This window comes from Ictalurus furcatus, chromosome 9, assembly GCF_023375685.1.
Source record: "Ictalurus furcatus strain D&B chromosome 9, Billie_1.0, whole genome shotgun sequence".
NCBI lineage: Eukaryota > Metazoa > Chordata > Actinopteri > Siluriformes > Ictaluridae > Ictalurus > Ictalurus furcatus.
In genome coordinates, this window is record NC_071263.1 from 2,353,597 (window position 1) to 2,381,286 (window position 27,690).

A 27,690-nucleotide genomic window follows, 5' to 3' on the forward strand; every position below is an offset into this window, starting at 1 on the left:
CACACACACACACTCTTCAGAAAATCTCGCACAAGCCTTTTCTGTGTGATTCCATGTGTTTGTTTGTTTGTGCTACTGTTAAAGTTTTGGGTTTTTTTTTTTCTTTTCTTCTTGAGTTTATTTAAGTCTGTTTGGAGATTACCTGGCCTGGTTTCAACCGCCATTTTGGATTTATCTGATTGACTACCTCCTGGCTTTTAAAACCCACCCTGCTCCTTCTTCCCTCCAGCTCCCTGCTTGATACCTGACAGGTAATTACAAGTAAAGAGTAAAACTAAAATAAATAAATAAATAAATAAATAAATAAATAAATTCATGATTGAGGAGCCATTTGTGTGTGTGTGTGTGTGTGTGCTACTGATGTGTTACATTTACAAATAGGTTTATAAACTAAAGGTGAAATACAGCTAGAACATGTTTAAACAACAACTTTAAACCTGTCTATTTCAGATAAATGTCTTAAAACATTAGTAAAACCTCCGCAGCACTTAAAAAAAACGTGTCTAAATCATTAAAATAACTCGAACGTTAGTAAATCATTAGAGTTGTACTGATGCCATTAGCATGGATGCTAGTTAACTAATATTATGTGTTTTTGCTAACTCTATTGCTATTCTAATTCTATATTTCTTCTTATGTAAGACTCAAAAACCGTGTAAGAAGTGATTTTGGGTTAAATGCCACAACAGTTATGGAATCACTAGCATGAATCAATTAAACTAATTAAAGCTAACTAGCAAGCCTGCCTCATTAGCAAGCCAGGTAAGCTGCATGGTCTTGCTATATTAGCTAGCTCACTTTAACCCAGTAGTAATGTTTTAGAACCATAAACAGGAAGTAAATGCTAGCTGGATAGTTTGCTTAGCCATTTTCAAACTTCCAAATAATATGGAACCTCACAGGCTACCTAGCGAGTTAGCTTCGTAGCACATGTTTGGGCTTTTTTTTGTTTGTTTGTTTTTTTTTGGAAAATAAGAGATTTGTTACATGGCAATCTTCTCTATATCTCATCCCAGTGTTCTCTTAACATCTTGCAGTATGTTTCGATTCTTCTTTTTCTTCAGTTATCGTTATTAATGCTGTCCTTTTGTTTCCCTGCAGTTTGTTTGCTGGACTTGGCGTCATTGTGCCGTCATTTTCTGAGGTAAGTCTCCAGCGTCACTGGTCCTAATCGATTAAAAAGAGAGAAACTTGTAGTGACTCTTTCTTTCATCGTACTATGATCATCTCATTCTTGTCCCAACCTTCATGTTTTGTACAAGAACTACACGGCTAATGTAAATAAGTAATAGGACGTTATAGCTTCCGGTTCAGCATTCAGTCCATGTGTGTGAGCTGTTGCTATGGAAAGGAATATCGTATTAGGACTGTGGACACTTCAAACTATTTGTTCAACAAAGAAGAGAAATTGTTGTATTTTCTTCTCCTTTTCTTGAAGGAGAGGAAGAGCTTAGCCCCTCTGGCCCATTTACACCAAGACGTTAAATATAGATATTTTTAAGTAAGGTTATTTGAAAGGAAAAGTTACAGGCTCTCATGCTGTTCGATGGACTAAATCCATCCGAGCGTTCATTTTTCATTAAGTCTCACAGTGCATCAGATATCATAATTATGGCCCATTATTACCACCGGAATGGAGCTGTCTGCGTTTTACAGGGAAAAAGATCACTGAATGCTGCTTTCATGCCACTTTATGTGCCAAGTGTTGACGGTTTAATTTTCGTATTGATTTAAAGTTAATGCTTTGCGTGTCTCGTGAGCCTTTTGAGATCTGAAACCACACACGTGATGAAATGAAAACATGAGTCAGTAGTAATAATGACGCTGATGATGATGATGATGATGATTAGCTTTGTTTATAAAGCTGTTTTCAGGCACGTTCCTCGGATTGTTCAGTAGTGGCTGTTAAAGGATAGAGTAATGAAACAATGTACAAGGATAAAATAAAAAGGGAAAATATAAGTACAGAAGCATATAGGGAGAAAGTACTGAGATGGGATTAATTATTTTAAAAAATGAAGTTTAATGTAAACAATCTTAATTTTGCAAGAAATTGTTGAATGTAATTTAAAGATAGTATACTACTTAGACCTTACCCTGCTGCTACTCCTACTCCTAATATTCCTACTCCTAATACTACTACTACTCCTTACTACTACTACTACCCCTAATACTACTACTCCTTACTCCTACCCCTAATACTACTACTCCTAATACTACTACCCCTAATACTACTACTACCCCTTACTACTACTACCCCTTACTACTACTACCCCTAATACTACTACCCCTAATACTACTACCCCTAATACTACTACCCCTAATACTACTACTCCTTACTCCTACCCCTAATACTACTACTCCTTACTACTACCCCTAATACTACTACTCCTTACTACTACTCCTAATACTACTACTCCTTACTACTACTCCTAATACTACTACTCCTTACTACTCCTACCCCTAATACTACTACTCCTTACTACTCCTACCCCTAATACTACTACTCCTTACTCCTACTCCTAATACTACTACTCCTTACTACTACTCCTAATACTACTACTCCTTACTACTACTCCTAATACTACTACTCCTTACTACTCCTACTCCTAATACTACTACTCCTTACTCCTACTCCTAATACTACTACTCCTTACTCCTACTCCTAATACTACTACTCCTTACTCCTACTCCTAATACTACTACTCCTTACTACTACTACCCCTAATACTACTACTCCTTACTACTACTCCTAATACTACTACTCCTTACTACTACTCCTAATACTACTACTCCTTACTACTACTCCTAATACTACTACTCCTTACTACTACTACCCCTAATACTACTACTCCTTACTCCTACTACCCCTAATACTACTACTCCTTACTCCTACCCCTAATACTACTACTCCTTACTACTACTCCTAATACTACTACTCCTTACTACTACTACCCCTAATACTACTACTCCTAATACTCCTACTCCTTACTACTACTACCCCTAATACTACTACTCCTTACTCCTACCCCTAATACTACTACTCCTTACTCCTACCCCTAATACTACTACTCCTTACTCCTACCCCTAATACTACTACTCCTTACTCCTACCCCTAATACTACTACTCCTTACTCCTACTCCTAATACTACTACTCCTAATACTACTACTCCTTACTACTCCTACTCCTAATACTACTCCTTACTACTACTCCTACCCCTAATACTACCCCTAATACTCCTACTCCTTACTACTACCCCTAATACTACTACTCCTTACTCCTACCCCTAATACTACTACCCCTAATACTACTACTCCTAATACTCCTACTCCTTACTACTACTACCCCTAATACTACTACTCCTTACTCCTACCCCTAATACTACTACTCCTTACTCCTACCCCTAATACTACTACTCCTTACTCCTACCCCTAATACTACTACTCCTTACTCCTACCCCTAATACTACTACTCCTTACTCCTACTCCTAATACTACTACTCCTAATACTACTACTCCTTACTACTCCTACTCCTAATACTACTCCTTACTACTACTCCTACCCCTAATACTACCCCTAATACTCCTACTCCTTACTACTACCCCTAATACTACTACTCCTTACTCCTACCCCTAATACTACTACTCCTTACTCCTACCCCTAATACTACTACTCCTTACTCCTACTCCTAATACTACTACTCCTTACTACTACTACTCCTACTCCTAATACTACTCCTTACTACTACTCCTACCCCTAATACTACTACTCCTTACTCCTACTCCTAATACTACTACTCCTTACTACTACTCCTAATACTACTACTCCATACTCCTACCCTTAATACTACTCCTACCCCTAATGCTCCTACTCCTACCCCTAATGCTCCTACCCCTAATACTACTACTACCACCCCTAATACTACTCCTACCCCTAATACTACTCCTTACTACTCCTACCCCTAATACTACTACTACTCCTTACTACCCCTAATACTACTACTACTCCTTACTACCCCTAATACTACTACTCCTGCCCCTAATGCTACTACTCCTAATACTACTACCCCTACTCCTAATACTACTACCCTAATACTACTGCTACTACTACTCCTACCCATAATACTACTACTACTGCTTACTACCCCTAATGCTACTACCACTACCCCTATCCCTACTACTCCTCCTAATGCTACTACTCCTAATGCTACTATTATCCCTACCCCTACTGCTCCTACGCCTAATGCTGCTACTACTACTCCTATTACTGCTACCCCTACCTCTCGTACTACTACTCCTCTTACTACTTCTACTCCTAATACCACTACAACTCCTTCCCCTACCTCTAATACTACTACTCCTACCCCTAATACTACTACTCCTCTTACTACTTCTACTCCTAATACCACTACTACCTCTACTCCTATTAATACTTATCCTCTTACTGCTCCTATTACTCTTACTACTTGTACTCCTAATACTACTACTCCTCTTACTACCTTTACTACTCCTACCCCTTCTACTACTACTCTTACCCCTACTACTAATCATACTATTACCCCTACTGCTAAAACTATTACTACTACAAATAATAGTATGCGAATAAATCTGAGCTGTAAATACCAAGACGTTAAGTACTTTCAATTAAATGGCAAATTGCAAAGCTGTTTTAAAATGCTTTATAAAGTATGGTACAAGTATATTTATATTTAATATGAACACTTAAATATGCTTGAGATATAAAGACTTGATATATAGAATAATAATAATTAACTTGAAACCTGTAACTAATTAATTGAAAAACTTTAATTGCCAAATAAAGAAAATTAATAAAGGAGATGCTCCTCTCAGTTGTATGGAAAACCCTGAAGAGTCTCCAGCTCTCGTGTTTCTCGTCTCCGCACTGAGACATATTTCCATCAGGTCTTTTTCCTGCACACTTGTCATGCATTATTGATGCGGATCTTCCTCCTGGATGTCAGGACACACTATTCTCCGAGCACGGTGGCTCTGCGAGGCTTGTTTTTCCTCAGCTGATGCAGGTTTACAATGAGTTCACAACTCTTACCAATCCTAGCTAGTGTCAGCTTACGAACTAGCTTAGCTTGTCACGTAGATTAGTTTCGGTTCAAACGACCCGTTTGGCCGTCACTCTGCAATAACTGTCTCATTTGCATAAAATTGAATACTTCCTGAACAATGGAGCAATACAGTAAAAAAAAAAAAAATCTATAGCTATTTCGCGTCACTTTGTTAGTGTACTTTGGAGACATCACGACTGCAGACAATTACGCTAACAGCTTGCTAACATGATTTGGTAGAAAATTGTTTGCATCCCAGTCTTGTTGGTCCCGTCTCTGAAAGAATAGATTATACAGCAACGGATTTAGAGCTTCATTTACAAACACTCTGACTGAATAATTCATGAAGACATCTTCCCCAAAAAAAAAAAAAAACAAGGTTTACATTAGCGTTCATTGAGAGAATTCAAGAAGTGCCATTAGACATCAGTTGTAAGAGATTTTGCAGTAAACAAGTTTTGTTCTTTTCTCTGTGCGGGGAAAATGTGTGGCAATTCATGTGTGGTAAACAGAAAACGCTGGATTAATCCTTTAATAAAACAGCTTTTGGTTGTTTAATTTTGCTTATTGTAAAAGATCAGAAACGCAAAATCTAAGTAAGATAAAGTGTAGTTTATTTGTTAATATAGTATTGTTGATGGTGTGTGGTTTATAATGAAAACCAGGAAAACTACTTTTAACTTTTTAACTTTAATTTAATTTTTTTTTTATACATATATAAACTCCTGAGAGACTCCCAGATGTTTTAAAAACAAATAGAGCCTAAATGTTTCCTCTTGTTTATTAATGTTAGGGTTTGACAGAGGTGTAGCATAGCATTCGTTAGCAGTAGTAAGTCATTGAACGGTCCTCACAAGGATGGGAAAACAAACGTGAGACCTACGGCCGGGTGATAAACTGGTCTCTCAGGGCGAGTAGCCTGTAGTCATGGTTGTCTGAAAGTTGTTTGGCCGGCCACACACTGAGCCACTGATTCCTATGGGAGCAGTAAATCCCGAGCAAACAAAGTGCATTAAACACTCTGACTTAACAACTGGTCAAACAGCATGCAGATGATCTGAGCGGCCTCTGTGTGTGTGTGTGTGTGTGTGTAAACAGCCGGTCCTATTTACTCTCCATCACTTCCTGCAGGAGTGAACATGATGCAGAGCTTTACTTTGAATAAATATTCAAATATATAATAGTCAAATTTGTAATAGAGTAGGTGATCCCAAGAATCCACAATGATGCAGTAGGCAAGAGAAATTCTGCTGATTAATACGGCAACAATTTCCAAAATCCAGGATTATTAAAAAGCCTGGGTTTTTTTTTTTTATTTGTTTTTAAATTGCATTCGGGTTTTTAATTAAGAAACAAGGTTTTGAATTTGCTTATATTTACTGTTCCTTAATCAAGCTCATCTAAAATTTAAATAGGTAAGGAGATTAGTAAGTCAAGTGTTTAAAACAAAAAAAAAAAAAGGTAGGTAAAATATTTACCCGTGTTAGTCAGTATAGAAATGAGATGAAATGTTAATGAGGCTGTTGAGCGCTTTCTGACCAATCAGAATCCAGAACTCTTTGATTCATATCTTAAGAATCTGTACGTCCTGCAGCGTGCCGTAGACTTGGGAAGCGTTTCTAGCTCCGAGTGCTGTGTGTTCGTGCAGACGTGACGTTTGTCTGTAGGATGGTGTAACGTCCTGCTGAGTTCCAGCCCGAACGAGGCACGACTGTGGTGTCGCTGGAGCGAGTTAAAGACGAGCGCTGACTCCGAGTCAGCATCGTGACTGAAGCGTGATGGAAAACAATCTGCTTTTACTCGTGTGGGCGGCTCGTTCACGTCAAACATGCTGCATCAGTCATTGTGTCGTGTGTGTGTGTGGTTTTGCTGTAAAGCGGTTTAAATGGGGATTCATTACCTGTAGCCGCACGTCGCTGTGGTATTCCCGGGTTAAAAGATGGATCTGGTCCGAAGCTGGATGGCTCTAAGTGACTGTTTGTTTGGTAAAGGAGGCGATCGTCAAACACACCATTATTAAAGGTCATACGATACACTGCAATAGGCATTGATGTGTTTAGTCAATGGTTTTTGTGTGTTCCTGAAACATTAAACCTGTCGCAGCACTTACACCCCCTAACTTGGTGTATTTGGCGTCCATTTGCCTCCCTTCTCAGATATATGGCATATGGTTCATGGCACAACTCCTGTTACTGCCCACAGATATTTAATTACTGTACACAACACCAGGGTGTTGCAGAAACATTTGCTTTTTTCATTAATGATTAAACACCATGGCCGGATGAGTGTTTATAACCTTGACTCGTGTCCCCATGTTCAATGTGTTCAGGTATGTAATGTCTAACACAAGTCGCACTGCTTGCTTGTTTTTATTTATTTTAGGTCGCTAGCATGAGATCTGCATCGATGAGTTCTTCTCAGTTTGAAAATTAATAGCCACGTTAAAGACTGAGCCAGTGAAGACGCTAGAAGATGGCGTTGTAATTATTGCAATTAGCGTGAAGGTAGGAGGACAGACAGAACAGGAAAGAGAAATCGGAGAAGCCTAGCAGCTGTGGAACACTGTCTCTCTCTCTCTCTCTCTCTCTCTCTCACTCACACACACACACACACACGGTTCATACACCACCCTTTCACGTCTGTAGGATCCTGTTGGCGCTCGATTATTGTATGTATTTTGAGTATCAGGATTATGTAGATATGAGACATATAAAGGAGATGCAGCTGGAAATGCATCCAATTAAAGCGTTTAAATACTATTAACTCTCTCGACGTTCACACGGCTTGTCTTTAGGAAATATCTGGATGAGGTTTTCTTCACGTTTGTTTACACTTGGCTAGACAAATTCTAATTGTATTGATTTGTATCTTGTGTTAATGTGAAAATCCGCTGATTTATATTCAACCAACAAGTTTTGTTTCTCCTTTTGAAGTGTTATGCAGAAGCTGGTTTCTACATTAAACAATGTTTTTAAAATGGTTTTAATGTTTGGTGATGTAGGACGGGGTTCGGAGTATGATGTGGGAAGGGGTTTGGGGGGAATGATGTGAGGTTGGAACCAGGTTTGGGGGGAATGATGTGAGGTTGGGTCAGGGGTTTGGGGGGGGGGGAATGATGTGAGGTTGGGTCAGGGGTTTGGGGGGGGGGGAATGATGTGAGGTTGGGTTTGGGTGGGGGGGAATGATGTGAGGTTGGGTTTGGGGGGGGGGGAATGATGTGAGGTTGGGTTTGGGGGGGGGGAATGATGTGAGGTTGGGTTTGGGGGGGGGAATGATGTGAGGTTGGGTTTGGGGGGGGGGGAATGATGTGAGGTTGGGTTTGGGGGGGGGGGAATGATGTGAGGTTGGGTTTGGGGGGGGGGGAATGATGTGAGGTTGGGTTTGGGGGGGGGGGAATGATGTGAGGTTGGGTTTGGGGGGGGGGGAATGATGTGAGGTTGGGTTTGGGGGGGGGGGGAATGATGTGAGGTTGGGTTTGGGGGGGGGGGAATGATGTGAGGTTGGGTTTGGGGGGGGGAATGATGTGAGGTTGGGTTTGGGGGGGGGAATGATGTGAGGTTGGGTTTGGGGGGGGGGAATGATGTGAGGTTGGGTTTGGGGGGGGGGGAATGATGTGAGGTTGGGTTTGGGGGGGGGAATGATGTGAGGTTGGGTTTGGGGGGGGGGAATGATGTGAGGTTGGGTTTGGGGGGGGGGGAATGATGTGAGGTTGGGTTTGGGGGGGGGGAATGATGTGAGGTTGGGTTTGGGGGGGGGAATGATGTGAGGTTGGGTTTGGGGGGGGGGGAATGATGTGAGGTTGGGTTTGGGGGGGGGGAATTGATGTGAGGTTGGGTTTGGGGGGGGGGGAATTGATGTGAGGTTGGGTTTGGGGGGGGGGGAATGATGTGAGGTTGGGTTTGGGGGGGGGGGAATGATGTGAGGTTGGGTTTGGGGGGGGGGAATGATGTGAGGTTGGGTTTGGGGGGGGGGAATGATGTGAGGTTGGGTTTGGGGGGGGGGGGAATGATGTGAGGTTGGGTTTGGGGGGGGGGGAATGATGTGAGGTTGGGTCAGGGGTTTGGGGGGGGAATGAGGTGAGGTTGGTGCATTGGATTTAAATGTTATAACTGCACCTTGAATGCATTTCCACTTTGCCTTGGTTCTGGCATAAGAGAATATATTTGCAGTGTTTTGTATCATGTTGGCTAGATATAATATAATTTTAGTTGATATGGAACAATTCTGATGCACCTTTTTTTTTTCCTTTTTTTTTTTTTAAATCAGCTCAACACGGGAAGCTTTAAATGTATTTGGCTACAGTTTGATCAGGATATAAGATGCGTAATCTGATCAGGTGTAAACGTGATCAAGAAACAGATCTGACCTTTATTTATTTATTTTAAATAAAGGATTCTTGAGGCAAAGAAGGATGAGCATTAGTGTTGGCTGTCTGTCCTTTTTGCTGGCCGTGCGCGTGTGAATTGTGCCTGAAAGCAGGAAAATCTGGAGTGATATAATCTCCACAGAATGGCTCGAGGAAATTTAATGGGAGACGGAGCAGTCTGCTGGAAAGACATGTCTAGTGGAATGCACTCGTGATGACAGTGTGACCATGGAGGTAATGAGCTACTTAGACATTAAGGAAATGAAGCTTTGATAATGTGTCTATTCTAAGAAAACCATGAACAGCACATAGCACATGCTTATAAAGGGAAAGTGTGTGTGGGCACGGGTAACTGGTACTATAATTATTTATTTTTTAATTTTATATCAAGGTATGTACAGATACTTTAGGCCAGGTAGCGTGCACTGAGAGGCTTGTTTTGCTTTTCTTGTAGCATAATGAAACTTTAGATTATTTTTTATCAATTGGCTTTCTTAAAAAAAAAAAAAAAAAAAGTATTTAAATATGAAAATGATGTAATGGGTTAAATGGGATCATTTGCATGTCATTATCCTGTTTTCACCTTTGTTTTATTATTCATTATAATAGGGCTTTTATTTATTTAAAAAAACGCCCAATCGTCAGATGTTCACACTTTTATATTTGTATTCATTAATGTGTTTTTTTTGTATATATTGTCATGAGCAAAAATCATCATGTCTTGAGTTATAATACTATCTAATGCAATAATTTAAAAATAACTTCACATGACTGTGACCTAAAATCAAAACTACTACAAAAAAAAAATCCATCAGTTTGCTTTTACAGCCTCCTTTCTTTTAACGTAGGTTCTTTAATGGTTCTTTACAGCACCTTGGGTTCTGCAAAGAACTTTCTTTTTGTCAAGAACCATTTTTCATTGTATAGAGTGAGTTGAGCTGTAGGGTTCTTTGATTCATTATCGGTTCTTCAGAGCAGGGTATTGGTTCTTCAAGTTATCATCCATTAACAGGTTCACGTGAGAACCCTATGAGGTTCTTTGTGGGCCTGGAGAAGGTTCTCCTAGCAGCACACTCTCTTAAGAACCTTACTTTGGATCCCTGAATTTATTTTTTTAAGAGAACATCTGATAACATGGTTCCTTGCTGTGAAGAACCATCTCTGGGTTCTTTAACGCACCAGTAACTAGGTGGTTCTCTAAACAACGTGCGAGTAAACGGTTCCTTGTGCAAGTTAAGTTTTCTCCTGTGGCCTCAGGCTGAATTAAAAAAAGTTCTAATTGGACCCTTTTTATTTTTAAGAGTGTATGCATGTGTGTGAAATGATGTGGATCTTTTTGAAGGCTGAAAATGGCTTTCCGTACGGGATTATGTCTGGTTTCGTAGTCCTAAACCTATGGAAAAATTTGCCCTTGAACATAAAATTGTGAATCATTACATAATGTAAGAAAATGTCTGTGCAAGGAAGGGAAGGAAATGCGCCGTTCAGAACTGTCTGATGCAATGGGTAGAAACGTTAACTGTTTACCTAAGAATGTAAAAATGACAACAAACTCTGCATAATGACGGGAAGAGTGATTTTTGTGGAGCTGTGAAATGGGGAGAACTCGGAGAGCTCTGGGCTGGAGGTCTGGGTGGCTTCTGGTTCTCGGTGCAATGCCACGCCCTCCGTTAGAGACTCTCAGGGAGGAGAGCGTGAGGTGGTGGGTGCCAAAATTTTTATCATCAGTAGAGAAAGACGGAGATGGGAATTTATGGAACGTGACCTCGGAAGGAGGTGGAGCGTCAGGTATGGTCTTTTTATGGTCCGGACTTGATGATGATTCTAGGCTTGCTGTGTCGGAGTTACAATGTACAGAGGTATGAAAGTTAGCTAATATGGTGAAATAATTCCTATGATTTCTGTACGTTCTCCTCTGAAAACTAAATCGAAAAGCGACACGACATTGTCAAAGTAAGTTCTCATCTCTACAGAAGAATTTTCTCAGCCATCGTTGTTTAATTTAGACTATGCATGCCTGGGCGTTGCAAAAATGTTGTCCCCCTGCTAAAGAATTTAAAAAAAAAAAAAAAAAACAACTTGCATTTCAACGTGATAATGATGGCTGTAACGACAAACTCGATTTCGGTCGCGAAAGAAAACCAAGAACGTCGTCGCCGCGAGTCCGGAATCCGTCCGGATCGAAGAGGAGCGACCAGAGGAGTTTTAGTGTCGTTAAATCTGATGTTTTCCCTCCATTCGTGTGCAGTTATTCACCTCTGCTGCTCCTGACGCTCACGGGAGGTGATATGTAAATGAACCGTGATTGCACGCCGCTGCTGCGCTCCCGCTGTGGTATCCGAACCAACTCGCTTTCACTAACCTGGTGCTAAATCTCGGCTGGCGCGCTGTGAAACTTCACACCCGTGGAAAAAAGGAAGACTGTTATTTCCTGCAGAAGCGGCAGGTTTGTGTAGTGTTGAAGTGAAATGATCAGGGCTTGAAATTAACCTGATCATCTGTTAGTGTGTAATAGACTGCCTGTTACTGTACAAATTTGTCAGCCAATCAACCTTTTTAGAAGATCAAACCACCATTTTGCTATGCACTCTATGCCGCTTCTGTTTGTTAGATGTAAATAAAATGTGTAGGTATGTATTTGTATGGACATAATATGCTTTCTGGTGTTATACTGTACAAAGCAATCAAACATGGAAATGAAATGTCATACTGTATGACAGTTTCTGTTAGCACAAGTTCCATCATCCTGGAGTTGTGAAGATCACAGGAGTCCTACAATGATGATTTCAAAAAGCAGATTTGAACCAAAAGTCCAGGGTGAAGTCCTGCTCCTCCTACTCTGTAGAATTGAAGCTGAAGTCTCGGTAGAAGCTGAAGTCTAGTGGGTGAAGTGGGACTAGGTTCAGTGGGACTCCTCCTTCCTGGGAGGAGTCAAACCATAAGTCCCAGGGCGTGGAGTTGGAATTGATGAAGCTCCTCCTATCTTGTGTGAAATTAAACCCAAAGTCAAGGGAATGCAGTCTGACCAAATCCAGATCCTCCTACCTGGGCAGAATTGAAGCTGAAGTCCACAGGGTGGAGTGGGACTAGATTCAGCTCCTACCTGAGAGGAGTCGAACCCTAAGGCTGGGGGATGGAGTTGGAATTGATCCAGCTCCTTCTACCTGGGTGGAATTGAACCAGATGTTCAGGGGAGGCAGTCTGACCCTAATCCAGATCGTCCTACTTGGGAGGAATTGAAGCTGAAGTCCAGAGGGTGGAGTGGGACAAGATCCAGCTCCTCCTACCTGGGAGGAGTCAAACCATACAAGTCCAAGGGGTGGTGTTGGGACTTGATCGAGTCTTGCTACTTTGGTGTAATCGAATGAAAAGTCCAGGGGATGGAGGTAATCTGAAGTGTTTCAGTCTGGATAAATGTTTGTTGTTTTACGATGTACAATGTCTCGTACATCACTTTTTTGGTTCTGCCGCTATCCCGTGCTTTCCCGCATTCACGCTGCAGTGTGAACATGGAGTGGTTTTTACTTCACATTCACCTGTGTTCGTGTGGACTAGTCCTCAGGGTTTATGTGGGCAGACTTGATTAGATGTCAGCAGCATCCAGAAAAAGTCATCATCCGGAAGATGCTCCTGCACTCTGTAGTAGGCTGTCACATAAACACAACCGCGAGCCGCTTGAGTGCCATCACCCTATTGTTAACCTGAATCTGAGGTTTAGAAAGGGTGGCATGAGTGTATATGGTTTGGGGAAGTAGCAAGACAGCACGAGAAATACTGTTATAGATCTGGTGTTTCTGTTCAGTCTAAAATTGCAGTGTGTGTAGGTGAAAATTTATGCTAAAAAAGGAGCCGAGTGAGTCAGAAAGCCTGGTAAGAGTGCGAGCTGAAGCTGGATGTGGGCTGTTCTGCATCTCGAGTGGTTTTTTTTTATTTTTTTTTTATTTTTTTTTGGTGGTGTGTCTTCTAGCTCTGCACTTGCTCGCACTAGGGTCCTTTTTAATATTATACATCTCTCGCACTCTGTGTCTGTCTCCTATAGGATTATATCAAGAATGTTCATTACCTGCTGAATCTATATATGGACTTTAGCTTTTTCATTTTGGTGCCGAATTGGTTTTGTCTTTTGTCGTCACAAAGCTATTTGCTTGTCTCTCTGATATCCATAGATATTAAACAGACTCATGAAGTAAAGACTAAACGCTCCTTTTACATTTATCGCTTAAAAAAAAAAAAAAACATTGTTGTACTTTTTATCCATGTACGCTTACGTTAAAATGTTCTGGAACGGCCAAGAAGTGAGTTACTTGTTGTTAGCGCTTACATTATAGCAGCTTTAAACATTTATTCCCTAGTGTAAACGCCTCTGATTTCCAAACATGCTGGAAAACTTAATGATGCAGCTTTAACTGTGACCGTTACAAAGCACTGACACTGGAGACTCCTTCCAAAACTGTTAAATCTCCTCTCGGATAATATAACCATATCAATTCTTTTTTTTTTTCTAAATTATTATATAAATCTGTTTGTGGCGCTTCCACCAAGTCCTTGTGAATGAGCTGTTACTATAGAAACAATGTATTAGAACGAGCGTGTTCATATACATCTGGGGTTTGGAACTGATGGGCGGCTGGTGTTATTGAAAATGAATCAATACGTTCTGAGCAATCAGTTTTGAAGAGCAACCCCAGCCCATGGTGAATCCGTGTCTCACCAGCTCTCATTTAAGTCCGTGTCAGTGTTCGTGATGGAGGAAGCTCCGTACGCAGTGGCTCTGGCTTGGTCAATATGTTGACTCCAGTCAATCGGACTAAATCTGTACTTAACATGTAGCCGCGGGTGCTGAATTGATCCACTTGACCCAGGTGGCTTCCAGGTTTAATTGAAAAAAAAAAAAGAGAGAGAAGTACACCCAGGACCTTTGCGAATAACTGCGGAAATCGATATTTGCAGAATGGCTTCCACGTGAGCCGATTCAGAATAAGGTAAAAGATGCTAAAACAAATACTTTTAAAGGAAAGGGGAAAAAAAAAAAGTCCCAGTCGAGTGATTGTTTTTTTTTAACGTTATTTTTCTAAAAAGTCTTTACAGGCAGGCTGTGGAGCGCATTAGCATACCATGGCGAAACTCTGCAGATCAAACCGACACCTTGATTGAGGAGTACATTTGCAAATCTAGGTGAGATTCTCACCTTGGAATCTGTCATATTTGTGCCCGGAGATGTTCCGAGGGCGTTCCACGCTCCAGGTTCATCTTTGTACAAGTCTTCTGTGATGAAGCGAAATAAACGAGCTAACGTAACAAGGTCACGCGGTTATCTTGTATAGCTTACTTGATAGCTAGTCTGTACTTTTATTCAGCAAACGGTAGTCTTTGTGCGTTCTATCTGCTATACCGTATAGCTTTAATGGCTTGTTTTTTTTATTCGCAAATGGCTTGGGAATTTAATTAGTGCGGATTCGTGGCGATTCCGCAACACGTAGATCTTGCATTTCTCCAGGAGTACTCCCTTTTTGGATTGTGGGTGCAGCTTAAAAAGTGGATCGATGGTAGGTGGGGATAGATGTGTGGTCTTGTGGTGGGGAGATCATGAATGTTGTGTACGATGTGCTAGCAACTGTGCAAAAAGTGCAAGAAGCTAAGCGTTCCAGCCAAAGCTGTACTGATATGTTTGGCTTTTTGGATAATGTGTGAACTGAATTTTAAAGCAATTCAAAGGTGATCGAGTTCACTCACACACACCCCACCCCCAGATAATTAGATAAGAACTCCAATCATTGATGCCTCTGATTTGAACTTCTGTCGTTTGTCAGCTTCAAAATGGCTTGCTTTTCTCCCATAGACAGCTCTCTGGTCTTCATCTTGGTTTATCCTTTTTTACTAACAAATGCAGTCTTTACAGGTGAAACTGAAGGCTAAAACCAAGAGTAGACGTTCAGAGCTATTTGTTTAAACAACCAGGATACACCTTTGGTAACAAACACCTGTCAGTCACGTGTTCCAATATTTTTGCTCGCCTACAGATTTGGTCTTCTGATACAAAACGTGCTGTGTTCAACCTATAAAAACCGGACATAAAGGCTGAAATTCTAAACTCTCTTCTCATAATCATATCTTTATCTCAAACCCAAATGTCTCTGGTGTACAGCAGAAATAAATGAATTGGCCTTGCCGTTAAAATAGTTTCGGAGGGGGCTGCGTGAGGTTTATTTAAGGCATTTTAATGCACTATCAGCCCGTTTCATGACCTAAAAAGGAAAATGTTCTTTCCTGATGGGAAAGGCTTGAGTATGGGTCAGCTGGAGCTTTCATTTAATTAATAACATGAAGATCTTTAAGGCTTTCTCTTCCGCTGTACTTCTAGTCAGTCATCCTCATCACGCCGTCGTTTTGCCTCTCTGCTGTGTTCGAACTTAATTAGATGCTTGTTCTTTTATTTTACGAACATGTATTCAGCTTGGCCAGCGTTTCCCATCTGTCACTTCTTACCTCATCAACGTAAAAGCTGCATACGCACTCGTACACTGCACCGTTCCTGATTTCCCGTTGATGGATGCGACATTTTGTCTCACTGTCCTATCAGTGTATTGCAAATCAGACTTCGAAAGGTCTTACGTTTACACTTATTTACGTTTACGGCATTTGGCCTAAGCCCTTATCCAGAGCGACTTACAGAAGTGCTTTGAAGTCTATGAATGAATACATCGCGGTACTGGGTCACAGACTAAGAATACCATCAGTCTTAACTCTGTTGGGAGGTAATATAGTATGAAATCAGACCATTTATTTATTTTTTTAAATGAAGTGCTAATTTAAGTCCTTGAGGAAGAGGTGGGTCTTTAGACAGTGACTCTGCTGTATAGACATCTAGGGGAAGTTCATTCCACCACTTACAGTAGGTGCCGGAACAGAGAGGGGTCTTGATTCAGGCCTTCCTTGTACCCAGAGAGATGGTGGTACCAGTCTAGCGGTGCTAGAGGTTCGGAGGGAGCGGGGTGTGATCAGTGACTTGAGGTAAGTGGCTGCTGGTCCATGTTTGGCTTTGTAGGCAAGCATCAGCATTTTAAATCTAATGCAGGCAGCTACAGGAAGCCAGTGGAGGGAGCGTAGATATGGGGTGGTGTGGGAGAACGTGGGAAGGTTGAGAACAAGTCGAACAGCTACATTCTAGATCCGTCGTAGAGGTCGAATGGTGCTCGGAGGAAGACTTGCCTGTCGCGGTAGTCCGGTCTTGAAATGACGAGAGACTGAACCAGTACCCGAGTGGCCTGTATGGATAGAAATGATTCTCGAGTTGAGCGTGGAAGCACTGCTTAATTCGTAGGACGTGAGGTAGAGGTAGGGAGAGGTGATCCAGCAACTGAACCGGGAGGGAAAAGATCGCAGAACATACTGTATAGACATAAACAGTACTCCAATATTCCCAACTTGTTTAAAAAAAAATATATATACTGCACATATAATCTGAACACAGATCAATGGGGCTTCCTTATCTTGCCTTATTATTCAAATTACTCCACAACGCAGCCATGTAACTTGTAGTGTCTCGTTACAAACCTCAAAGGTCTCGTCGTCGTCTTTCATCCAGCCGAAGACTGTATGCTACGCGTCAGTCAAAAACGAATCAAAACTTGTGCCAGATCATCGCCGTGACCTTCTCATGCAACGCAATGTACTTAGCGCTATAGCGATCAGTGTGTTTAAATATAAACAAGCCGCCAGACTGCAGTGTTGAAAAACGTTTCAATATCCTGGGGTAAGCAAAGACTCGTATAAAAGGACTTGTTTCCTTTACCTCCCTAGACATGAACGCCATCTAATAATAAACAAAAAAATGACTAAGATTAACTGGCTATATATCTTATAACTCTAAGTTCGCTTGATTTCTTTGCTAATGACGGGTTAGACTAGCATCGATTCCAGGAGTCAACTTAAACTGCTAGGTAGTTTATCAAATCGGTCGTCTTCTAACAAAAGTTCTCGCGCTTCTCACATGAAAACGTGACATTAGCATCATTAAGAAAACAAGCGCGTTCGATTTGACGTGAATAAATCCTGGGATGCCGTCGCTTCAAATCCGAGAGGTGCAGGATCTCCTTCCGGCGTGATCCGGCATATGAAAGGTGACGTTTTGACGGTTTGTTTGTAATTGGAGCGATTGTTCAGTCGTGATGTGACTGAAGTGACCCACGCCACATGGTCCGGGTGTGGGCTAAGCGTGGGCGCGAATGGACAGGAAACATGAGGAACTCTGAATGAACAGTCTGTTTCATTGGCCTCGTGTGTCTGGATCAAGACCTCGTAACACATGGCTCTCGAGGACAGGCGCCAGTGGCCAAGAAGTGTGAGATTGTCGTGTGTGTGTGTGTGTGGATGGAGTGAAGTACAGAAGCATTTTCTAATCTAGCATACTTAAAGGGAAAGTCCACCCTGAACGATATTCATATTAATCTTTGTGATCTTCAAAGATTGAATTTTTAAAAAAAAGTATGCTCTATTTTCATGTGTGTACAGTTGTCTCCATTACCCACAATGCCTTGAGTCTCCCTTCTGAATGTAGTGAAGTGGGATTTAGGGCTTGTTGTTTTCTGCCTAAAAAGAGTGATGCGGCGGTGCTTTGGTCCTTTTAGTCTGTCCGGCGCTCTCACCTCGTTATCTGTACGTTCTGCTGAAACTGATCAACTTCCGATGCTTCATCCTTCAGGCTAATACCTCAATCAACGCCGTCGCGCTTGTCATAGTGTAGATCGCGAACTAACCGAGCCGAGTCTCTGCCGCACCGTAAAGCTGCGTTGCATTCTGGGACATCGAGTCACGACTCCTTTTTATACGAACTATTTCGCATGAAATAATAATTCGCATCTTATTAGCTCTAATGCTCCATGTTGGAGCTTTAGGGTCTAGGTGGTGTCAAATAGCTGCAGTTCGTGGCTTTGAGGCGGTCTGTGAATCAAAGGAAGGCTGATTTCAATAAATTAGTCAGTATGTCAAGTAAATAAATATTAATATGAACAATAAAAGGAAGAAACTGTGTAATCTTGAACCAATACGAGTCAAAACTATACCGGTTCCTTTAACGCACGTGCTACTAAATGCTGTACGTGTTCAGTCTAAACGCGGAGTTGGAAACGAGAGTTCAGGACCACGGACAGCTCATGCATCGCACCATCTCTCGATCGAGGGGAAACTCTAGACTTCAATTAGATCCGAGATTTTATTTTTCACGCTAATCGGTATTCCCGGGGAAAGACTGTGGATCCGCCACCTCTGTGACCTTTACTGAAGATGAGCGTTTTATACACGTGCGTTCTGAGAGTCGATTGAACCGTCTGAAAAAATGACTTTCTTTCCTGCTTGAAAATGATTTTCCTCAGAAGTGTTCTTCAAAACGTCTAAAACGACTCTCGTTAATTAGCCACGGTTGACAGTACGCCGGCCAGCCCGGATCCACTTCTGTTTATTTTAGTCCGGTTAGTTCTCTTTAAACCGTAGGAGTCTTAAATGGGTTCTACTGGCAACCTTTTCTTAAAGGGTTCTTACTAAAATCTGGTGCGTCGGGGTTCTACGTGGAACCTTTTACAGGTTCGACCAGAAGGACAAATCGTAGCGTGCGAGATGGAGTCTTAAAATGTGTCGTTAAAAATCAAATGAGTGTAGATTTTTACAGAAATTGACTGGTTATGGTGGTTGCCTGTAAAGTACTGTAAATATTTACTGTAAACTTGGAAACCTTTTACAGTAAAGCGCTGTAATGTTTACACGGGATAAAATTACACGTAATCCAGCGTATTTGTTCATTCGACTACGACCGAGCTGAAGTCGTATTGAAGAGGGCCCAAAGTGTCGTCTTGTTCAAGGACCCAGTCATGGTAGTTTCGGTGTGGCTTCCACCTCTTCTACCTCAAAATTACAGCTCAGAAGGTTGTGTTCAAATCCCAGATACCACCATTCTGCCATGGTTGTGTCCTTTGATCAGGACCCAGCTCAGTCGTATCCAAATGAGTAAATGTACTGGATTGTTTTTGTTTTTATACTTTGTAAGATATTACAGCACTTTACTGTACATATGATTTTAGTTGTTTACTGTAAATCTTTACACTACTGCCAACTCAAGTTGGTACTTTATATCAAATACACACTCAAGGTGAAGATGTCTCCTTAATGTTACCACCCCAGCTACAAGCAAAAGTACCTTGGTTGGTTGTTTTTGTTTGTATACAGTGTACTGAATAATGATTGCATGTATGTCTTTTTAAAATGTAGCTTAAAATAGCTAGGTCTCAGATATGAACACTAAAAATCATGCGCTCGGAAATAAAGGTACTGTGCAGTACTTTAGTACTGTTGGTTGTTGCTGCGCTACATCAAGGGGGCATCTTTAGCACCTTTTTTAGTATGTCAAACTTTTTTTTTTCTTTCTTTAGAACAAAGCTGTAAAAGGTGAAGGAGTGGTCGTTGATGTAAAATGATTTGCTTTTTTTTAAATTCTTTAATATTTTGAAAGGTGTAAAGGTACACATTAAGGTGTCCAAGGACGAGGAAAAGTACCTTTTGGTACCTATATTTCATAATGTGTGAAGTGTAGGGAAGGGCAGTTGCGGTGTATGTTCTAAATGTAGATAAACAATAGAATAGTGAACTATATTTTGTCTCTCACACACACACCCACACACACACCCTTTCTTTCGGATACTGAATACACCTTTAAATGGAGAGTTTGGCAACGAGAGGAGGGGCGGAGCCGCGCGCAACACGAGTGTGTGTGTGCGTCGTGCGTCGCGTGCGTGCGTGTGTGTGTGTGTGTTTGCGTGCGTGTGTGGAAATCTCGGGATCGCCCATCAGTCAGTGGCACCGGAGCTTCACACGGGTCCAAATCCCCCTTCACATCACCGCCGCGTTTCCTCCTTCTGATGAAGTGAACTCAGAATACAGAGAAAGAAGAGCGAGAAATCAAGAAGGAAAGAATAAAAAGAGAGAAAGAAAAACATCCCTTCAGGAATCTCATGCGGATTATTATGCTTTGACATCTTTCCGGTGGAATCTGAGGTCAGTCGTTTGTCCTTTTTTTTTTTTGTTGCTTCTTTTTTTTTTTTTTTTTTTGTAGCGTACACACACACTCTCTCACTCTCTCACTCTCGTTCGCGTGGAGAAGCTTGAAGTTTCAGCACCGAATTGTGGACAGATCTCTGACTCTTTTGGTGGCGCGGAAACGAAATGCGCGAGGCGCGGAAACGAGTTGGCGAATGAGCGCGAGCGCGCGCGTTACGAGTTTCCCCGCTAACGCGAGCGCACGGTTCGAGTTTTCTCCCTTAAATAAACGTCTGATTTGATGCGTCTTGATCCGAGGGACTTGAAGGTTCGTCGTCTGAGCCGATTCCAAAGTGTCTCTCTCTCTCTCTCACTCTCTCTCTCTCTCTCTCTCTGTACACACACCTCCGACTCGTGAGACACGGTAGGCACAAAAAATACCAACCGTGCACCTTGCTGTAGCCTGATGATCTTTATACAGTTATAGCTGCTCTTGCTGTAGCCTTAATTTTTTTTTTACTCCATATATGCAATGCATCATGAGTCTGTAATATATAGATGTATAGGATGTGTATTATTACAACCGCGAGACTTGATATACTGATATAAAAATTAATACAAACCCATGACCGTTACTTTTATTAATAATTTAACTAAAAAACAAACAAAAAAACCAAAACCGGGCCTTGTCTAGTTATTAGCCGTCAATAAAACAAAACTAAACACTTTCAGAAGCATGGATGTGAATGATGTGTCTGATTTATTTATTTATTTATTTATTTTAAAGAGTGCATTAATTTTTTTCATTTATTTTTTACATTTTATTTATTTATTGTGATCTCAAGTAGTCCCTGAATAATGAATATCTAAATCAGGTTGCAGTCTGGACACACGCCGTACAGGAGGAGGTTCATGTAGAGACACAAACACACACACACACACACCCCAACACACTCAGCACTGAACCTCTGTCTGATCTGTCTTTTTTTTTTTTTTTTGGTAGCACTCCTGTAATTTTTCGTTTTGATCTCACCCCCACGTGCTTACATTTTAATTTAAACCCAGGCCGCGTTTAATAATAATAATAAAAAATAAATAAAATGCATGCGTCATAGTAGATGGTGTTTGTTGTTTTTAAAGATATCAGAATTAAATAAATTCGGATGTTTTGATTCCGATTAATTAAGCACTGTTTGAAATTGTGCAAATACATCCATCCCTATAAGGGTGCTTAAACGCTCACCTCTTAAATATGTAATATAATAACCTACCACAAGATCTGAATTCAAGATAAAAGGCGAGAATTATTACGATTTCATTTTTATTTCAAATATTGTCGCTAAAACACCCGCAAATAGGTTTCTGCTCGAATGCGGGTTTATTTATTTATTTATTTATTTATTCGTTCCGTATTGCAAAGTCAGACGTATAAAAACACGTTCCCATCAAATTCAGTGCAGATTTAAATGCGTTTTTAAAATACATTAAAAAAAAGAAAAAAAAAGACCTGCATTTGAGCGGCTTTGGAAATAATCAGGCATCGAGCAGAAGGGGATTTTCTTTTCTTTCTCTTTTTTTTTTTTTTTTCTTTTTTTTTCCCCTCCTTCACCTCCAAACCCTGCAGAGAACCCGGTCCCATTAAGCTGTAATCTCACCACCACAGACTGAGCAGGATCTGGATAAATGTGCTTGATAGGAACATGTGCCACAAGGCTATAAAAAGCGAATAATAATAATAATAAATGATAGGAAATGAGAAAATCTTTGAAATAAAGCCGCAGTTTTTGCTCTGATTTGCATTTTGGTGCATCTCAGACGCGCCGTCTTTTATTATTATTATTATTATAATAATAAGAGAAGAAGGGGGAAAAAAACCTAACAGGAAGGAAGGTGTTGAGTTATTTTTCGATATTAATAAATTCTTGGATATTGGTAGCGCTGTTTATTTGTTATTAATATCCGTAGCCATGTCCTAATGAATTCAAACGCGACTTTGGTGTTACGCAGTGACCTCTAAATAAATAAATAAATAAACAAACAAATACATTTAAAAAAAAAAAAATCCGTCCTTTCCTTTTCTCCTTTGTTTGACCAAACACGAGCGCTGTCGAGTGTGTGTGAGAATGTTTTTGCAGGCTGTCATGTCGGATAAGGCCTGATTAAAGAATTTCATCAAGATGCATTTGGTTTCTTTCTGCCTTGATTTTGACTTTTTTTTTTTTTTGCTCTGAAAAGCCGACACGCTTTTTAAACGGACCTGAAATGTCGCATCGCGCTTTTTTAAAAAAAAAAAATATATATATATATATATATTAAAAATGGAATTTTAATGTAATGTGTTTTTTAAAAACGCGACTTTAAACTCACGCGACGTGTATGCTTTTTCTGTGTATTTATATATTTAAAAAAAAAAGCATGGAAATGAAGGCCCCCACCGCCCCACCCCACCCCACCACCCCTCTCCGATTGGTGCATTTGAACCATTTTAATGCAGGCAATCATTTACCTTGCGTTGTATATTTTATTTTAATTTTATTTTTTTTCCTCCCCTCATATTTAAAATGTCTTCCCAATGAAGTGAGAATTTTTATTTTTTAAATTTTTTTTTTTAAAAACACCTTTTCATTTTTAATTTTTTTTTGTGATCAGGCATAAATGAGTCACAGGATGATTTCCTGGAGATGATTTCGTTTCAGAATCTAGAAATGAATTGGTTTATATTTTAGAAGAATGTTGAGGTGTGTGTGTGTGTGTGTTTATGTTAAAAGCGATACGATCATAAAACTTGATAAATGAATGTTTCTGATGGCAGGCTGTCCCCCCCCCCCCCAAAAAAAAGAAAAGGAAAATGTGTGAGATGTTCTAGCTGTAAGAAGGAAAAACACCCCCCCCCCCCCACACACACACACACACATACGCAACGTCCGCAGTGTGACGTGATGTTTTTGTCGTTTTGGCTACACACACCCAACACCGTTGACACCTTTTACCACAGTGGTGCAAGCGTACGATGAGGTGACTGTGTTAATCCTGCGTTAATGATTTTTGAGCTGATGGGTCTGATGGTGTGTGTCTTTTGTAGAGGGGGGCGGTGGTGCATTTGGAGGGTGATGTAATGCAGGAGGTGATTGGCGCAGAGGGCTGCAGTGGGCTCGGTGGCGATGCTGGCGGTATCTCAATCTCTGCAGGGTTTTTTTATTTTTTTATTTTTTCCCCCCTCGTCTGGGAAAGCCTCATTGGGTGCAGGTAGGCGCTCTAGAACTTCCCCGGACCGTCGGCCGGAAGCGCGGGGACGAGGCGGGAATGTCACGTGGACGTGAGCGTATATCGTTGAGGTCATCCTCCCTGACCATGCGTTCTAATTTTGGAGCGATCTACATGGCTTGGGCGTGTGATGAACGGGCAGGACTGCTGTCGTTAACGTAGCTCGGGTTGCTCATCGTCGTCCGTCCTCCCCGTTCAATCTCCTGCTTGAAGTGGATCTAAATGCATGACCCTTTTTTTTTTTTCTTTTTTTTCTTTTCCCCCTGTGTGTTTTGGCGTGTGGCGTAGTCACTGGGGCATGACTTTCACATATCAATGAGGACAATGATGTGTGCAATTTAGCCTTTTCACCTCCCTCCTCCTCCTCTCTTCAGAATACAGGACCTTGCTTGACAAAAAAAACAACAAAAAAACACCACCACACATGTACGCGAGTACATTTTGAGGTGCGGGCACGAGCCAACATGGAGTATCTGTTATTAGCAGCCAGGCTCGCTGGCTGGCTCGCTCTCTCCCCTGGCCTGCTCACCAGGCAGCTGTGTGTTTGTACGCATTGTGTTTCTGCTTCATGGCAATTGTGTGGCTCGACAAAAACTATTGTCCAGCTCTACCTGCTACCTGCGTTCCTGGCAGCCGCACAGGAAATATTAGACGCCTATTAGGTTACACCTCACATGCTGCTATGTAATCCAAGCCTATTCATCTTTGTGGACTCATGTTAAAAGAAAGCAGGTGCTGCTTTTAGACGCACCCAGAGTCCTACAAAACGCCGGTTTCATTTCGTTTCTGGTCACCGGACGACAGAAAAGGGTTACGTGCATGACTACTCAATAAATTCAGCAGTAGTCTTCTAGAATTTATGAAACGCACAGATATTTTACTTACAGGGATCATAAAACATCATACATGTATATCTCATATCATCTAGGTAATGCATTCAAATACTATTAATTAAAAACAAAAAATTAGGTTAAAGCATGGGTAATTTCATTGTATTAAAATTCTTTTAATCAGATGCACTAGATGTACAAGGACCCACACTGTTTATATATCCTCAGATATGACATTTTTAATGATTTGAATTTTTCTAGCCATTTTCAGATATCTATTATATATTTTACTTGGAGATAATTCTTGAAGAAAACACAATCAGATGTTTGCAAGGATCTGTTCCTGTAAATGCATTGACCATATTTTTATATATATATAAAATCTCTCTCTATATAATCTCTCTTTCTCTCGCTCTATATATAGAGAGTGATGGATATATATAGATTTTATATATATATAAAATTAGATGGAGAGAGAGATGTATATAGATAGATGTATATAGATTTTATATATATAAAATTCTCTCTCTCTCTCTCTCTATATATATATATATAAAATCTCTATATATTTAAAATCTCACTATATATATATTTAAAATCTCACTATATATTTAAAAATCTCTCTCTATATATATATATATTTAAAATCTCTATATATATTTAAAAATCTCTCTCTATATATAAAATCTCTATATATATTTAAAAATCTCTCTCTCTCTCTATATATATATATATATATTTAAAATCTCTCACTATATATATATTTAAAATCTCTATATATATTTAAAAATCTCTCTCTATATATATATTTAAAATCTCTATATATATATATTTAAAAATCTCTCTCTCTCTATATATATATATTTAAAATCTCTCTGTGTATATATTTAAAATCTCTCTCTCGTGCTCTCTCTCTCTCTCTCTCTATATATATATATATAAAATATATTTATTTAAAATCTCTATATATATTTAAAATCTCTCTCTATATATATATTTAAAATCTCTCTCTCTCTCTCTCTCTCTATATATATATATAAAATATATTTATTTAAAATCTCTATATATATTTAAAATCTCTCTCTCTCTATATATTTAAAATCTCTCTCTCTCTCTCTCTCTCTCTCTATATATATATATATATATATATATATATATAAGATCTCTATATATCTCTATCTCTATATCTCTCTATCTCTATATCTCTCTATATAGAGAGACGGATAGATATATATCTCTCTCTCTCTATAGATAGATCTCACATCACTTATTATTTACACTTATTCGTATTTCTTTGCTTCCTGTTTGCACACAATGCATATTTTAATTTTACATAAAGATGTATTTTTAATAAATAAACGTGATGTTTTGCACGGAATGTAAGGAATGTTTATTTTTATACTTGTGATGTACGTTGATTGTTTCTCTCCACGCGTCGTTCCTCCTGGATTCGATCCATTTATTTTCTCCACGTCTGCAGATAAGTCGGGTTTAATGCTACGCTGCTACCGCTGGAGTTTGGCGCGAGTATAATTTCAGTAATTTACCCAGCAGATGACCGATAAGGCAGGACGTCGTGGGCGTGTGTGAGAAATAAAAACGGCGAAGATTAATTGAACGACAGTGTGTTATCTGAATAAGTTTGAAGGATTTAACGCCGTAACGGCACCTGATTTACTTCAGAGCAAGTCAAAGCAAGTTAGATTTAAGATCCTGGTTGTTTTTTTATAAAAGTTGAATTGCATAGGCTTTACAGATTGATTGATTTTTTGGAAACGTAACGCTTTTTTGTTTCGACAGGGAAAACCCTGGGAATACGATCGCTACGCTGGACTACGTTCCCCACAAGTCAACATGACCGTGTTTTCCTCGAAGGTGAAAAAGCGACCATAGTGGGACTGGAGTTTTTCAACTCGGAGGCGAAAATCTTTTTCGAGGAAAACCCCGTCTCGTGATTTATTTTTTATTTATTTATTTTTTGAAATTTTGTTTTATTTATTAAATTTTTTATCTCGCAAATCTGTGCCGTCATTTGTGACGAATAAAACTGTCTTCTGACAGATCAGACTGTTCAACAAAACCGGCCTTATGACTGTTACTTAAGACTGTTAAGACTCCCTTTCTACTGTCCTCCGTTCACTTTTTAAGGATTTTACCGTCGGTAACCTTTGAGGTCAACGTCCCGTCTATAAAAAAAAAAAAAATTTTTTTTTAAATAATAATAATAAATGAAAGATCTTTTACGCTAACCGTGGGATGTACTTCGGATATACAGACCTTTTGAACCAAAGCTATTTTTTTCCAATGCTTTTCTATTGCACAGGATTATAAACCCCCCCCCTCACCCCTCCCCCCAACCCCCCCTCCCCCCCCTTAAAATATCCAGCACTTTCACGATGACTCTGCTCAGATACCCGGTCCAGCTGCAGCTGCTGCTCAGTACTCTGCTCGGCTCTTGTTTGGGTTTGGAGTTCCCAGGAGTGCGAGGACAGTGGGCCCGTTTTCTCCGCTGGGATGCCAGCACCAGAAGTGACCTCAGCTTCCGGGTCAAGACGGACACGTCCAGCGCGCTGGTCTTGTACTTCGACGACGGAGGCTACTGCGACTTCCTGCAGCTGATGGTTGTGGAGGGCAAGCTGCAGCTGCGGTTCAGCATCGACTGCGCGGAGACCACGCTGGTTTCGGGTAAACGGGTCAACGATAGCAGCTGGCACTCGGTCACCGTGAGCAGGTCCAACCTGAGGACGGTGCTGGGCGTGGACGGCGAGAGCAAGGCCGACGAGGTCCGACCTCAGAGGCAGTACATGAAGATCGTTAGTGACCTCTTCCTGGGCGGAGTCCCCCAGGACATTCGCACCTCGGCTCTGACCTTACCCACCGCCAAGGACCTCCCGCCTTTTAAAGGAGTTATCAGGGACCTGAAATACGGCAACAAGGAGCCTACGCTACTTAGCAGCCAGAGGGTCCGGATGGACACGGAGGGTGTCTGCACCGAGAATCCGTGTGAGAACGGAGGGATTTGCGCCCTAGTGGACGGGGAACCGCAGTGCGATTGTTCCAAGACGGAGTACGTTGGCCGATTCTGCAGCGAAGGTAAAGCGACGTAGATCTTAAGTGCTGTGA

The 27,690-nt window shown here is 40.7% G+C and overlaps 1 protein-coding gene and 1 long non-coding RNA gene across 2 annotated transcripts in view; both read left to right on the forward strand.

The window, feature by feature from the left end:
• LOC128612769 (uncharacterized) lies at positions 1 to 26,913 on the forward strand. Its single transcript, XR_008386795.1, has 3 exons — positions 1 to 251; positions 1,102 to 1,144; positions 26,368 to 26,913. It is a non-coding gene; the product is annotated as an uncharacterized LOC128612769 (long non-coding RNA).
• Positions 26,914 to 26,960: 47 nt separating this feature from the next.
• LOC128612500 (neurexin-3a) overlaps positions 26,961 to 27,690 on the forward strand; it is a 99,815-nt gene continuing 99,085 nt past the window's right edge. The window contains exon 1 of the mRNA XM_053632771.1: positions 26,961 to 27,660. Coding sequence (XP_053488746.1) covers positions 26,964 to 27,660 — 697 coding nt within the window. The 5' untranslated portion in view covers positions 26,961 to 26,963. The remainder of the gene's footprint in view (positions 27,661 to 27,690) is intronic.